The sequence below is a fragment of the Ambystoma mexicanum genome, chromosome 11 (assembly GCF_040938575.1).
Source record: "Ambystoma mexicanum isolate Mex_15411 chromosome 11, UKY_AmexF1_1, whole genome shotgun sequence".
Lineage (NCBI taxonomy): Eukaryota > Metazoa > Chordata > Amphibia > Caudata > Ambystomatidae > Ambystoma > Ambystoma mexicanum.
In genome coordinates, this window is record NC_090934.1 from 256700068 (window position 1) to 256714762 (window position 14695).

Below are 14695 nucleotides of genomic sequence, written 5' to 3' on the forward strand. Positions count from 1 at the left end.
GTGTATGGTGGACTGATTACTGGTGTTACAGCACACTTGAATGCCTCCTGAATTTGGTAGTAATATAAAAGAAGACAATGTGCAGGCAACCATGGTTAACTTCCCATTTGGGGGCTATGAGAATAATGTTCTATTCATCAACGTATATAATCCTCCGGGTAATGTAAGCACTGCAATGATTATTACACATGTGGAGTTACTAGTTGAGAAATGGTTAATAGAGCACGCGGGAGCATTATATTGTATAGTAGGGGATCGAAATGATTAGCAGCGCCCGCTATTCACTGGAGAGAGAAGGTTGTAGAATATATGAAGGGTCCGTCAGGACCAATGTTAATGGTTTTCCAAGCTATTGATTTTGAGGCTGAAGAGACAGAAATCGGAACAAATAACTGGTCTACGTTCATTTGCCTGACACAACTCATTCAGCTAATAGAGGTAAGTAAAGACAGCCCATTTTACACCTGCTCTAATCGGACGAGTTGTTCCTGGATTGACTTCGTCCTTACAAATGAAAGAGGCTATGAAATGTTAAACAATTACTGTTTTATTCTAAATGACCTTAGTGATCATGTAGTGTTCGAATTTACCTCAATAATGCAGGTAATAGAATAAAATGGTCTGAAAGAAATGTGTTGGGTTTTAGTGAATTGAGGAGTAAATCACTTGGAGGAGACGATAAACGGTTGAATTTAAATGTTTAGTATTTTTACCAAGTAATGAACAATTTGGCAAATCACAAAAGACATTTTTTTCTGAAAATTAAAGAAAAGAACAGCGATTTCGATTATATCATCGCTGAAAAGAAACTATGTACATCAATTAAGCTCATAAAGAAGGCAAACACTGATAATCCCAAGCTAGAGCTCTAAACAGACCATGCGATTTTAAAAACTGGACCAAATTACATAAAGGATTGGTTGCATCAGTCCACTGGCAAATCATGAGAAACAAATTGAGAGGCAATGATATGCATAGATTCTGGCACATTTACAATAAACATAATTAGGTTAATTTGGCTAAACATGAATTAAATCCCATCACAAATAATAAATGGAAAGCATATATCCTCGGTATGTATTATAAAGAGAATGTATCTGTTATCGAACTCAAATATCAGGAGGTGTTAAAAAAGAGATTTTTCACTTTCACAGAATATGATATCGAAGCTATTATTAGGCTAAAGTAGTTAAGGGCACCAGTCCCCGATGGTCTATCTAACATCTTCAAAAAGAATCCTAAAATGTGGTCTCAAATTCTTTTCACCATTTTCCAGGAGATTGTTGCTACCAGCCAAATTCCATCTAGCTGGAAATATGAACCTCTTATACCCATCTACAAAAAAGGCTTACGTGATCTACCAACAAACTATTGCCTATTGGCTATGAAGGACTCTAGCTCCAAAATATTTGCACAACTGCTCTTAGGCTTTATAAACGCCTGGTTATATAAAGAAAATATTCTAAATCGCAACAATCGAGCTTTAGGAAAGGCTTCAGTAACCTGTCAAACCTCTGGACATTAAGATATTTTATTAGACATTAAGTCTTCTAATTTGAGAACTTTGTATGCTTGTTTTATTGATTTCTCAAAAGCTTTCGATACTGTCAATAGTAATCTGCTCTGGCAAAAAATGGAGGAAAAAGGGCTCCATATACAAATACTCTACTTTGTAAAGGCCCTATACACCGACGCCAGATCCCAAGTTGGAATTAACCAAGAAGGCTCTTTAAGTGAAGAAATGCTGACCAACCGCAGCCTAAAACAAGGATGCTCCCTTGCGCCTGCTTTGTTTAACATATATATTTCTGATTTGGAAAAAGTGTTTGTGAAATGTGGCACACGCCAAGGATTGTCCCGCACCCAGTTTCTTGGTTATCAGATGCGGATGACATTTAATTTTAGATCACTAGACCCTTTTGCTACCTGCCATGGCTCTTAATTAATTTGGATAAAACCAAAGTTATGATTTTTAAGAAACACAGGTGCAATGAAAGGTACAATTGGACAATCAGTAATGATCGCCTAAAAGAAGTGGAAGCCTATATGTATTTGGGTATCCCAATGACTAACAAAACAGGAGATGAGATACACTCAAACTCCATAATAAACAAGCCCCAGGCAAGATTTATTGCCATTCAGGCATTTATTCAAAAGGATTCAAGCCAATCTATTGAATGTTTGTTGCTATTGTATAAATCATGTATAGGTCTTAGCATTTTATATGGCCTTGAGGCTTTTACCTCTAAGGAAGTAACGTGGCTTAGAGTACTCAAAAGAAAGCTGTGGAGGAGAGCTTTAGGATTATTAAATTCGGTCCTGGTAGAAGCAATTTGCAACGAGCTTGGTATTATTAGCTTGAGTACGCAGAAAAAGATTTTTACTTGTGTATTATATTTCAAAATGCAAGAAGACTGTTTTAATGACAATACTATCTATTCATATTACCAAGGCCTGATTGATCTGAAATCTCCCTGCTTAGCATTGAAACATGGGTTGAGGAGTTATTGAAACATGGGTTGAGGAGATATGATTTTTTTTTTTTTAGATGAAATTGGCAATGTCCCTTGCGTGGAAGAAAATTGTGCAGTAAAATGTAAAAAGATTAAAGAAAAGGCACTTGTTTGGGGTCTTAACTTTAGAAGCGACAAACTTGCCGAAAAATCTTCTTACTCTATAGTTATGTCTTAGAACCATTTGCTTTTGACATGCCCTGTACTTATATAAAAACATACGACGAAACTCAATTATTATGTGTAGGAGATTAGGACAACTACGACTAGGCAGAATGTGCAAAATTAAGCTAGAGACGTCTCACCACTTATTAACAGACTGAACTCTACTTATTAGGCGTTATTAAAAAAAAAAAAAGCCTACACAAAGTTAGGATATGATTTGCATCATACACCTCGGATCAATTTTGGTCTTTAATATATTCTGCTGAAAATCTAGTTCTGAATTATACTGTGTTTAACATATGGCAGGAGATTTTAAAGAAATTGGCCTAAAAGGTCTACATTTATTTTTAAATTATTTTTTTTTATGAAAGTATGTATTGTTTTAATGCCATGATTAACTGAACTGATGGATGTTATGTAATTATATTGTTTTTTTGTGTTATAGGTTTAATTTTAACCAATAAAAACACGTTACTAAAAATAGGTGTTTTTTCAACTGGCCTTCTTAGTGTGTTCTGAAAAGGCCTAATGACTATTTGTATACATACTGTCTAAGCTGAATTATTGTGTTATTCTGTGCGAACTCGTTGGCGCCCTAAACCACTCACTCCTAAGATCAAGCCTTGACTGCTCATCCACGATACATTGAATGGATTTTGGCTAAACTCTTAGACTGCCTGTTCACCATAACTAGGACGCCCTCCTAAAATCTCCTCCCTCCCACCAGGGCTGATTTTAGAAATCCATTTTAGCAGGGCTTTAAAGTAAATATGGATGTTTGTGTTTTTCCAAAAAATGCTTTCTCTCATTACTTGCACTTGACAACATGTTTCTGTATTGCTAGAGTATAAGCAGATATGAAAACACTGCTGCCTATTATTTCTTAACATTAGGTTCTAACGAAAAAGAAGCTACAGGATCTTGTGCGAGAGGTGGATCCAAATGAACAGCTGGATGAGGATGTGGAGGAAGTAAGTAGTAACTGCTAATGAAAGGGAGTAGGAATACAGCCAAGTAGGGGGCGGGGGTGCAATTCAGATTTACATACACAGGAGAAAAGTCCTCTGTAATAGTTGTGACTTCTTGACCAATTGTTTGCTCTTTTGAAGCGCTTTGTAACATTTTAAGGCTTGTGTCACAGTTATTTGTAAACTGTCTTCTTCCTGATATGCATGCTGTTCAAAGATCAGTCTTGCAGTGCAGATGACGAACTGTTAAAGAGAATTTTCATTTCTGTGCAAAAATCCTCCAATCTTAGAGACGCCCAGCTCTTTTGCTGGACTTAATACTTTTTAATTCTTCTCACTCTCTCATGTGTTTTTACCTGATTTGGATTTTATTTTTACTGTTTTTGGAGTCTGACAAACTCCATAGGCATCTGCTTTTTGTATGGTGGCACACAGCACCTTCAGTGCAGTGTCACTGAGAAATCCTGTAGATTTATCTTAAGGTTTAAATACCTTTTTTCTTGGGTGAACTACAGTTCCCAAGAATAGTACAATAGTACTTTACTTACCTTTTCTCTTTATAGGTCCAGCACACACCATCTTATGTGGAGTGCTGTGGGGTTGTTAGGACAGTTTTTCTGAAGTCCATCTAAGGGCTTAGTAAAACCATTCAACTGAGGCAGTACAAGACTCCACTCTGGGTATAAGGATGTAACACCTGAGTTCAGGGTAGCATAGGCAGAGCAGCCAGGCTTGGGAGCGAGAGGGCTGTAGAATCAGTACAAATGAAATTGTAATACAAATGGTCCAAAGAAATACAAAAACTATGTATTGTTCAGATAAATGGTTTATTTAAATACAAGTAGGCCCAGATAAATCTTGGGGGAAATAAGTACTATCACATTATCTAAAACCACAATTATAAAAACACAACACTATGCTTGAAGGTACACAGACCAGACCAAAGCATATAACCTTATTTGGAACACAGAACAGTAGTTCTAAGGCAGTCAATCCTTTTCATACACATTCAGTATAGGTTGCAGCTATTCTTGGAGTAAAAACCATTGATTACTTTCAGATTACATTCAGTAATTCAAGGGTAGTAGACCCTACCAGTTGTACGTTGACGCTCAGCAACAAATCACCTAGTCATATCAACTGGACAGTCTATTTCTGATCTAGTGAAACAGATACTAGGAACAGTATAAACTTATACCTCTGATTCAGGATAACAGTTATTCTAGGGTTGTTGGACCTTAGGGTGTAATATTCAGTTACAGTAGCTTTTCTGTTCAGACTAAGGGAAGCAATAACTCTAACTTATTTTAGGATAACACCGTTCTACTCAAGGTAAGTAAAACCTACACACTTTTTTTACAAGAGTGATGCTGGAAATGAATTGGAGGGACAGGGCCTCCTTCTCCTTGTCCTGTACTCCTTTTATCATGTGTGTTCTGTTATTTTCTGCACAGGAGGCCATGTGGGACTCCTGGCAGTGCAGGTCTCCCTCTTTTTGGTTGTGGTGAACAGACCCTTGGGATACCCTTATGGCACCCACGGGTGGGGATACAAACATACACCCCTAGTGTATGTATTTGGGCACCTGTGTGTGGCCCATAGAGCAGGGTATGGGCTTGTTGCAGCTCCATGCTGAATTGGACATGTGCTCCGAGTATCCTCCATTTTGGGATACCCAAGCCCTGCCATTGGAATCAGTTGATTCCTGATATGAGACAAGATGGCCCCTGTGGCCGCTTGCTTTCTATTGCCTGTTAACTTGTTTTCCCAAAGTCCTGGGAAGCCCTGACTCTGTCCCTTCCCCTGACTGGCTGTTGGGTGGAAGTTCCATATATGGTATTGTAGGGGAAGTCCAGGCCAGACTGGCTGTAGCCTTCCCAATGACTGTATGTTGTGGGTATACCTTTGGGGTGGGACCTGGGTGAATGGAGTGCGTGACCACTACGAATCCATGTTATGGGTGTCGGGTGTCTGGTTTCTGGTGTATGACACAGTGACTGAGACAGCCCTGCCTGAAACTGGTATGAATGCAGTTTGGAGTGCTGAATGGCTGGGTACTTGTCCCAATCCACATTCCTTGTGTGTGTCTGGATGGAGAAGAATGGCCTGAATGCACTGTGAGCCTGATTGCCTGCATGAATGCCCTTCTGAATGATTGGCTGCTGAGCTTAGTCCAAGCAGTGTGAATGAGAGACAGAACAGTAGATCTGGGGACCTCTCACTTACTGGAGTTGTTCAGAAGCTGAAGTCGAAACGTGATGCTTACTCTCGAAGCCGAGCCGGAAGAAGAATTGCTGCTGCTTTCCTTCAACGCAATCTGAAAGCTGTCATGTCGTCGAGAACTGATCCAAGAGAGGACCTGGCTAGGAGACCGCTTCCCGAGCTACGAGGGGACATCGTGCACCAGCTAACCTTCACCAAGGCTCCCTGGAAGTCCGTCCTCGAAAGGCTGCCAAGCGGAGACTGGGACCGCCGAGGAATCTGAAGCAAAGCACCCAGACATTGAAGTGCATCGCCGTCGCCGACCATAACCGTCGACCGGAGCGGCAACACTCCATCGCCTAAGACATTTGAATCAAGGACTCCCTTGCTCATCCCCGTCGACCGCTTTGTCCCGCCTGGCAAAGTCGAGGTTGACGCCGAACCGAGGAGAATCCGCCGGTGGGTTTCCTGACACCCAAAGTCCTCAAAGACGCAGACGAAGATCCGAAAGCCAGCTGTGGTCGAGTCCTGATCGTCCGACGCAGACAACCAAACGCCCTTGCTGGGCCTACGTTCTTCATTTGACTCTTTGCGGCAGCAAACAATCGTTTTTGAGGTGTACCGCACGCCTCATCTTCGCAGGGCGTCCACGATCGATCGCAGACGTGCACCGCAAAGGCCGAAGTTGCCGTCTCGACAACATTGTTCACCTTTTCTTCGAGGAATCGCGACGATCCGTGGCTCCTGCCTTAAAGGGAGTTCACTAAAAGATCAGTCGACAACCCGCCGTTGAACTCTGCTAAACCAGGTACATTGGGGGTAGTAGAACATTTGTAGAAGGAAATAAGACTCTGCTAAACAATATATGGACTGGTGTTGGGCAAGATTGTGTGCAATACCCTTTGTGTGCCCTACAATAACCTTGACCCCCTGGCAATAGGGCCCCAACCTTTGATATAAGTCTGAACTACACGGGTTGGTAGTGTGGCTGAGCAGCAAGGCTTATCTCAAGAGTGGTCAATGTGAGCAGTAATGTTGTGACAGAGTTTCACAGTAGCAGTTATTCAAATAAACATGTATACTCAAGGTTTCCTGATAAAACAATTATTAATTTATTTCACAGCCAGTTGTACAGGCCTTCAGTAGGAAGCAAAACTATGTAACAATTAAAATCACCTCAGAACACACTTAGTGTCTCTAAATCAGGTGACTTAAATAGCTGGGACACTGTGTACATTTAGAGCAATACGGAGTTTGGTGCAAAGGTTAGATAGGGGAATAAAACAAAAGATTAACAAATAATTCATAAACAAGTAAGTACTTTTGAAACCTTCCAATGTTCAGTAAATTAACCCTTTCCTGGGGAAAAGATAAAGCAGAGTCAGAGGTAAGAAGAGTCACTCAGGGAGCCAGGACAGCCAATGTCTCAACTGAGAGCAAGCAAGGCTACACAACAAGAGGTAAGTTCTCTTAGACTTTATAGTACCTCTGGTTAGAAGAAATGGTTCCATCTGGCTTCTTTTCCTGTACAGCTCTGCAGATCCTGTTGTTCCTGAGCCTCAGTTGTGGGGACAAGAGGGAGGACATCTGGGGACTCCTGCTCTGCAATGGGAAGGTCAGTGGCAGCAATGGGCAAACTTCAATTCAGCGGTCCTTCAGTGTTTCGGCTTCTCGTCTCTGACAGCAAATGGCAACACTTCAGTTCTCGGATACTACTTCAGACTTTACTTGCTTCTGGGGTCCAGCACTCTGTTGAGGTGGCTCAGGCTTGATCAGTCCTGCATCAGGGAAGTCCGGTGGATCTTCCTAGCGCTCGGATCCGACTTAAAAGCAACACACACAATCTGGTGTTCCTCTCCCTGGCACTTCGGTTCCAGCAGCAATGGAAATGCAGCCAGCTCCAAGAGGATGTCCAGCCGTGCTTACTTTGGAGTTGATTGGTCCCACCAACTCGAATGGAGAAGTCGTCCTTGCAGGGCTTCTCTAGTCGAGGTGAATTCGGAGCTTCATCACAGCAGCGGGGCTTCACCGGGCAAACCAACGGTCCAGGAGTTGCAGCAGGCGTCACTTCCAAGTTCTTTTTTTTTTTTTATTCCTTCGTCCAGTGGTCGACTCTGCCTCCTAAGACAAAAAGCCTCACCTTTCATGCAGGTTTCTCCCTTCATTCCAGCTAGCTCTGTCAATCACACAGCAGGGTGGCTGTCCTTGGCGGACAGCCAGCCAGCCAATCACCTTTTGGGTGCATTCCTGCAACCAAGGGTGTTAAGCACAGGGAGTTTCGGGCACCTCCCTCACTTCCTGCCCCTGCCAGACATACTAGAGCCAGAGGCGGGCTTCACTTGTGAATCCCGCCAAAGACAAAACGAACAAAGGGACCAAACCTGGTTTGGCTCACAGAGTAAATCTCAAGAAGGACCTTTCCAACAAGAAATGGCGAAAAAAGACCGGGCCATTTTGACAAAATGGGCACCCATGGGTGCTTTACTGCAGCTGAGAACGCAGCCCGCGGTAAAAACACACAATGGTAGTAAAAAGTAAACAACTGCCACCAGCCATTTAATTGTAGAAAGGGTAACAAAAATGTTACATGAGAAACTGGACGAAGGGGATACTAAGTAACCCCTCCAGCACCCTATTGTAAGATAGTGCGTGCTGGGTCTAGAAAGTTACAAAATGTAAGTAAAGTCAATTTCACTTTACTGCTCTTGGAAACAGTAGTTTCACCAAGAGAAGGTATTTAAATGTCGAATGCAAAAATGTCGAAAAAAATAATGCAGAAAAAGACATTTCGAATGTGGTTTTTTTTTTTGTTTTTTAATGGGGGGGTTCCTCCCCAACCCCCCCCCGTTTATTTTTACTAGCTAAACCAAAAATAAATACAAATAAAAAAAAAACACATTCTAATTTGTTTTTCGACATTCTTTTTTTCGACATTATAACTGGATACCGTGTGTCACAATATAAAGATGATGCCTATGTAGTTTGTCAGACTCCAAAGTTAAAAGAAACACATAGTCGAAATCAGAATAAAAATACATGAGAGGGTGAGAAAAAGGGCTCACTCTTGAAGGCGAGCGTCCCCAAATAGCACGACCCTCCCCGCAATAGGAGACAATAACGGACTCTCCCACAAGGGGAAGAAGACTATGACCAAGTGCGGGTGAGCATAAACCGGAGTTTTATCTAAAATAGGGCATGCAAAGAACTCTGCAAACTCCGAGAGCGCTCTGTCTGACAATAGCAAAGACAGGCGTTTATATTTAAAAAAATCGTCACGAGAACCTACACACTATAGGGGGCACCCATTCGTAGGGATTGGGTGGCGTCGACTAGCTATATGTGCAGCTGTGACGTGTTGTTCCGTGGTTGGTGGATGCCTCGACGGTGCCAACGTGGGGTGGGGAGGTCAGCTGGGCTCATCTGCATGGTGCCACCCGGTCTGAAGGAGTGCACGCTATTTGAGAGACATGTGGTCCATATATCAGGGCATGGTTACTTGTGCTCTGTTGACTCGGTATCGTGAATCACAGGGTCGGGTCTCGAGGGCATTGGGTGGATTGACCAATTCTCAGGTCTTGTTAGAAGTAGTGAAATATAGATTGACAGGGTATCTGTAGAATATCGAGTGTCCGCTTCACTCGGGCCATTACTTTCAAGGTTATCTGGTGGGCTATGGAACCCGTGGGGGTGCTCCATGAGCTGCGGGGGAACAGGGATGCCTCGAGATGGCTCCGGCCAAATTGGGGGAGGTGAAGTGGTATAGTTCAGGCCTTCGCCTTTCTTGGCGGGCTTCACTGGGAAGGGAGGAGAAATGGCCTTGAGCATGTCTACCGTTAAATTCTTTTCATACACAGTATTTTTATAATAACAAAGAGGAATACAGTAAAAATATATAATACTTGTCAGTTATCTAAAAGGTTACATACTTATATTGTCTATATCCCAGCACATTTGTGCTATGCAGGTCTACCAATGTTTTCGTCTCATTCTCGCACAAAAGTGCATACTTGTAAACGAGCAGTTTTGCTTTTCACTGATTAAAGCAACAGTTGAGGTAGCGTTACGTTTGATCGAGCATGCAGAAACAGCAGGCCAATGTGGTTTGGAAACTCATTACATATTGTATTGCACACACATACAACTCCTATCTTTCTATGTGTCTCTCCTGAGCAATTTACATATGCTTATGATACCATCATCGTTGCATTTCGTTATACTCTAGCAGCATTAGTCTAGTCATTCTGTGAGGACTTAGTATTGGTTTGCTTGCGCCATACTTGATAAAGCACATAGAGAAATATTCTATACAAAAGGCCATTTACATAATACATTCACACGGTGCTTACACGCTTTTGACCATTCTGTGCATAGATGCATGTAAGATACATTCGTCACGTTTTAACAGTGTTTGTGAGTTCTTGATGCAGGGTCGTGCACAATGGACATTCGCGCAATGTAATTAATCCTGCTAAACTCTTGACATATGTTTAAAACATAATATTGCTGGAGATCATTTTCAGTTATTTTCCAAGCTGGCTCTGCACTCTGATTCACACAAGGAATAGTGGTGTGCAGCGGAAGGTGAATGATAGTGTTTGCCTCACAGCATTAGCTCATGTTCTACTGCTCGTGGGAACAGGCTTTCAACGGATCTGCCAGGCAGCAACGGTAGCGAGAGCAAGCGCGAGCTTCTCCGCGGGTGGGGGCCATGCTTCAGTGTACTGGGGTGTGTGTTCCAAGATGGAGTTCTGTCTTTTCAAAATGGTTCTTTTAGGCCTTCACAAAATACAGTATGTGTGGTCAATGTGTCTGCCAGGAGCCCACCAGCCATCCGGGCACAGACGGCGAGAGGGGCCCCTGATGAGCCATGGACGTCACAAGGAGGGGACTGCAGGGGAGGGGGGTCGTTTAGACCTGTCCTCCCACACACTCTCTCCAGGTTAGAAATTAAAAGTCCTGAAGTCCAGCAAAATTGCTGGGGGTCTCTAAGGTAGAAGGGAATTAACACATTTCTGAGAATTCTCCCTAACTGGGCATGTCAATCTACCTTATTTACAGGTTGCCCAGGCAGGGGGGGATCCTCGCACCGAACTGTGCCTAGGGGTAGGGGACCAGTATTCTGCCGATTGGTTAACCAACTTGTTTTCCTCCCTAGTCTATTGTTGATACCTTTTTGCTATTGATTTGTATGCCATTTGAAACTGTCAGCAGTTGGTGCATTTTAATGGAATCAAGAGTAATTGTGGTACCACATAGAGACTGTATAAATTTATCATTTTATTATTGCCTGAGCACAAAGTGTGTTATTGTGTATAACTTGAACCTTATTTATATAAAGAACTGTTTTATCACTAACATAGTCTGTGGACATTCCTTTGTGCGCGTTTGGGGACTATACTGTACTTAAGAACCAGCCCGCATCACCTCCTGAGAGCTTAAGCCTTGATTGCTCGTCCATAGCTACCAAATAATGAATCTTGGCTGGGGTGCTCTGTGCTTCTACTCTGCCATATAGAGGACAGGAGTACAGAAAAAAACCCTCCAGTCTTTATATTCATGTGACGCTCAGCAACAAATCACCTAGTCATATCAACTGGACAATATCTTTTTCTGATCTAGTGAAACACAGATACTAGGAACAGTATAAACCTATAACTCTGATTCAGGATAAGTTATTAGAGGGTAGTTGGACCTTGGGGTGTAATATTCAATTGCAGTTGCTTTTCAGTTCACAGACTAAGCAAAGCAAGAACTCAAACTTATTTTAGGATAATACAGTTCTACTAAAGGTAAGTAATACCTACACTTTTTTTTAAAAGAAAATTTTAACAGGAGGTACAAGCAACTTAAAGGCAGGTGTAAACCTAAGACTCTTTTTGTGTCTGTATGAATGACTCAGTTATTCTAGGTAGGTAAAACCTAAAGCAGACTTATTCTGAACAGACTATAACAGCAAGTCAGGGGAATCCAGACCCAGTTGGGGAACACTCATACAATTATCCTAACAGGAATAATACCTTGAAACAACAGCGTTACTTTTGGGAAGAGACACAACCAAATCACAGGTGAGTTGTATACCCTTGCATCTACTTTCTGTTAGAATGGCGAAACAGTTTCTAAGGAAAGAAAGATGTTACATATACTTTTCAGAATAGTGCAACACCCATTCAAGGTAAGCAAGAACATTTGTAACTGTTCTCTCAGAGTTGGAGTTACCAACTAACTCTTTTATAAGTAACTTTTAAACACGTATTCTCTTTTCTAGGCAAAAGGCCCAATCCTTTAAGTCTTTCCCTTATTCTTGGTGCATGAGTGTTCTCAGTCGCAGAAGGGGATGTTCACTAGGGTTTAGTGGGCAACTGGCAGTGTCAGGGTAGGTTAAGTAGCAAAAGTCAGAGTTGTTAGGCAAGATGGTATGCAGTAACCCTGTGGGAGACTACAGCAGTCTTGTCCTCTTGGTATTCAGTAACACACATATTGGTATAGGTCTGTACTACACAAGTTGGTAGAATGACTGAGCAGCCAGACTTGCCTCAAGAGGGGTAAATGTGAACTGTAGCATCGCAATCCACAAATACAAGTATCCAAATAACACGTACACTCAAGGTTTTCTAGTACAATAATTATTTATTTAACATTAAGTTTTAAATCGGCCTTCTTTAAAAAGGGCAATTTGCAAAAATAAAAATGCACTTCATAACACTTTCTCAGAATCAAGATAAGAAAATAGATACTCCTTAGAGATGGTTCATACAGAGATGGTTCATACACACTTCCTACACCCTGAGGTGAATTCAATTACTAGGACAGTATTGGCATTATATATCACTTTTGCACTTGGTAAAATTCTGAGGTTGTGGAAAAGGTTAGGGAAGGAAAAAGGTTAACAGGTTCTCGGAGCATGTGAGCACTTTTCAATCTCCCAATGAAGTCTAGTTAAAAACCTTCCCAATGTACCATCTATGAGGGACAGTTAGAATCAGTCAGTGGTCAGAAGAGTCTGCAGGGAGCCAGGACAGCCAAAGTTAATTTGAACAATGTCTATGGAGCTGAGGCACTTCTTACATAGCACAAAGTCTTGCACAAAGTTAGTTTGTAGAAAATCACTGTTGGGCCACAAGCTGATAGGCTTGTGAGGGGGTAGAGCTGATGCCAGCTCTGCAAAAAGTAGCTTCTGCATGTCTCAAGTGAGATAATCCAAGCTATAGACAAGAGGTAAGTACCCCTTAGTCAGCACAGTACCTTAGGTTAGAAGAAGAGGATCCAGCAGGCTTCTGTTCTGGCTGCAGTGTTGCAGATCCTGGGTTCCTGGGTCTCAGTCATGTGGACAAGGTCGTCGGCGGCTACAGGCTCTTTTCAGAGCACCAGCACTTTGCAGTTTCAGCTACCAGCAAATAGCACCACCGCAGCTCTTGGTCAATTGAAGGGCTTCCTTCACTTCTTGAGTCCAGTGCTAAAGTGAGGTGATTCTAGCTTGGGTTTTCCTGCTTCGGGAGGGTTCTCAGGATCTTCCTGGGGCTTCAGTCCGGTTTAAAGATGATGCACTCGACCACAGATTTCTCGACCCCCCCCCTGGCACGAGGTTCCAGCAGCATCCAAGAAATACAGCCAGTTGGGGAAGGTCCTACAGCAAAGTTGTCTTGGGGTTACTTGGTCCCACTGACCCAAGGGAAGAAGTAGTCCGTTCCGGGCTTCTCTAGTCGATTCGGAATTGCAGCTTCAGCACAGCAGCAGGGCTTCACTGTGCAGTTCAACGGTCCAGGAGGAAGCAGCAAGCTTCTCCAAGATTCCTTCGTCTGATGTTTCGTCCAGTGGTCGACTCTGCCTTCAGTTCAAGAAGCCTCGTTTTTGATGCAGGTTTCTCCCATTCATGCACAGCCTGGCTCACTCACACAGCAGGGTGGCTGTCCTGCAGGGACAGCCAACCAGCCAGTCAGCACTGGGTGCATTCAGGTAACCAAGAAGACCAACGACAGGGAGTTTCGGGCACCTCCCTTGCTTCCTGATGTTGGGAGGATTCTCAGAAATATGCTAATTCCCTCCACCTTAGAGACCCCCAGCAACTTTGCTGGATTTTGTGGACTTGATTTTTTTTAAACTGGAGAGTGAGAGACCCTTTTTCCCACTCTCGTATTTTAATGTGATTTTGAACACTGTTTCTGACAAACTCCATAGGCATCATCTTTTACATTGTGTCACACAGCACCTTCAGTGCAGTGGCCCAGGGAAGTCTTTCAGATTTCCCAAAGGTTTAACTACCTTCTCTGGGATAAACTACTGTTTCCCAGAGCAGTAAAGTGAAATTGACTTTACTTAAATTTGTAACTTTCTAGACCCAGCACCCACCATCTTACAATAGGGTGCTGGAGGGGTTACCTAGTATCCCCTTTGTCTCGCTTCTCATGTAACATTTTTATGTTACCCTTTCCTCACTGAATGGCTGGTGGCAGTGGTTTTGTTTTAACTACCATGGTGTGCATTTACCGCGGGCTGCGTTTGCAGCTGCAGTAAAGCACCCAAGGGTGCCATTTTTGTCAAAATGGCCCTGATCTACTTTTTTCGCCATTTCTTTGTGGAAAGGTCCTTATTGAAATTTACTCTGCACGCCAAACCAGGTTTGATCCCATTGTTCGTTTTGCCTTTGGCGGGATTCACGAGTGAAGCCCGCCTCTGGCTCCAGGGTGTCTGGGGTAGGCAGGAAGTGAGGGAGGTGCCCGAAACTCCCTGTGCTTAGTCTCCTAGGAGACCCAAATGCACTCTGATGATTGGCCGGCTGACTGTCCGGCAAGGACAGCCACTCTGCTGGGTGATTGACAGCTAGGCTGGAATAAATGGGAGAGAACTGAA

At 42.8% G+C, this 14695-nt stretch overlaps 1 protein-coding gene across 4 annotated transcripts in view; it reads left to right on the top strand.

Moving 5' to 3' along the window:
* The window catches only part of LOC138503341 (transcription initiation factor TFIID subunit 12-like), a 413461-nt gene that overhangs the window by 174959 nt on the left and 223807 nt on the right, over positions 1-14695 (top strand). For all 4 annotated transcript variants that reach the window (XM_069622973.1, XM_069622974.1, XM_069622975.1 and 1 more), the window contains one exon: positions 3572-3649. In XM_069622973.1, the coding sequence (XP_069479074.1) occupies positions 3572-3649 (78 nt within the window). The remainder of the gene's footprint in view (positions 1-3571; positions 3650-14695) is intronic.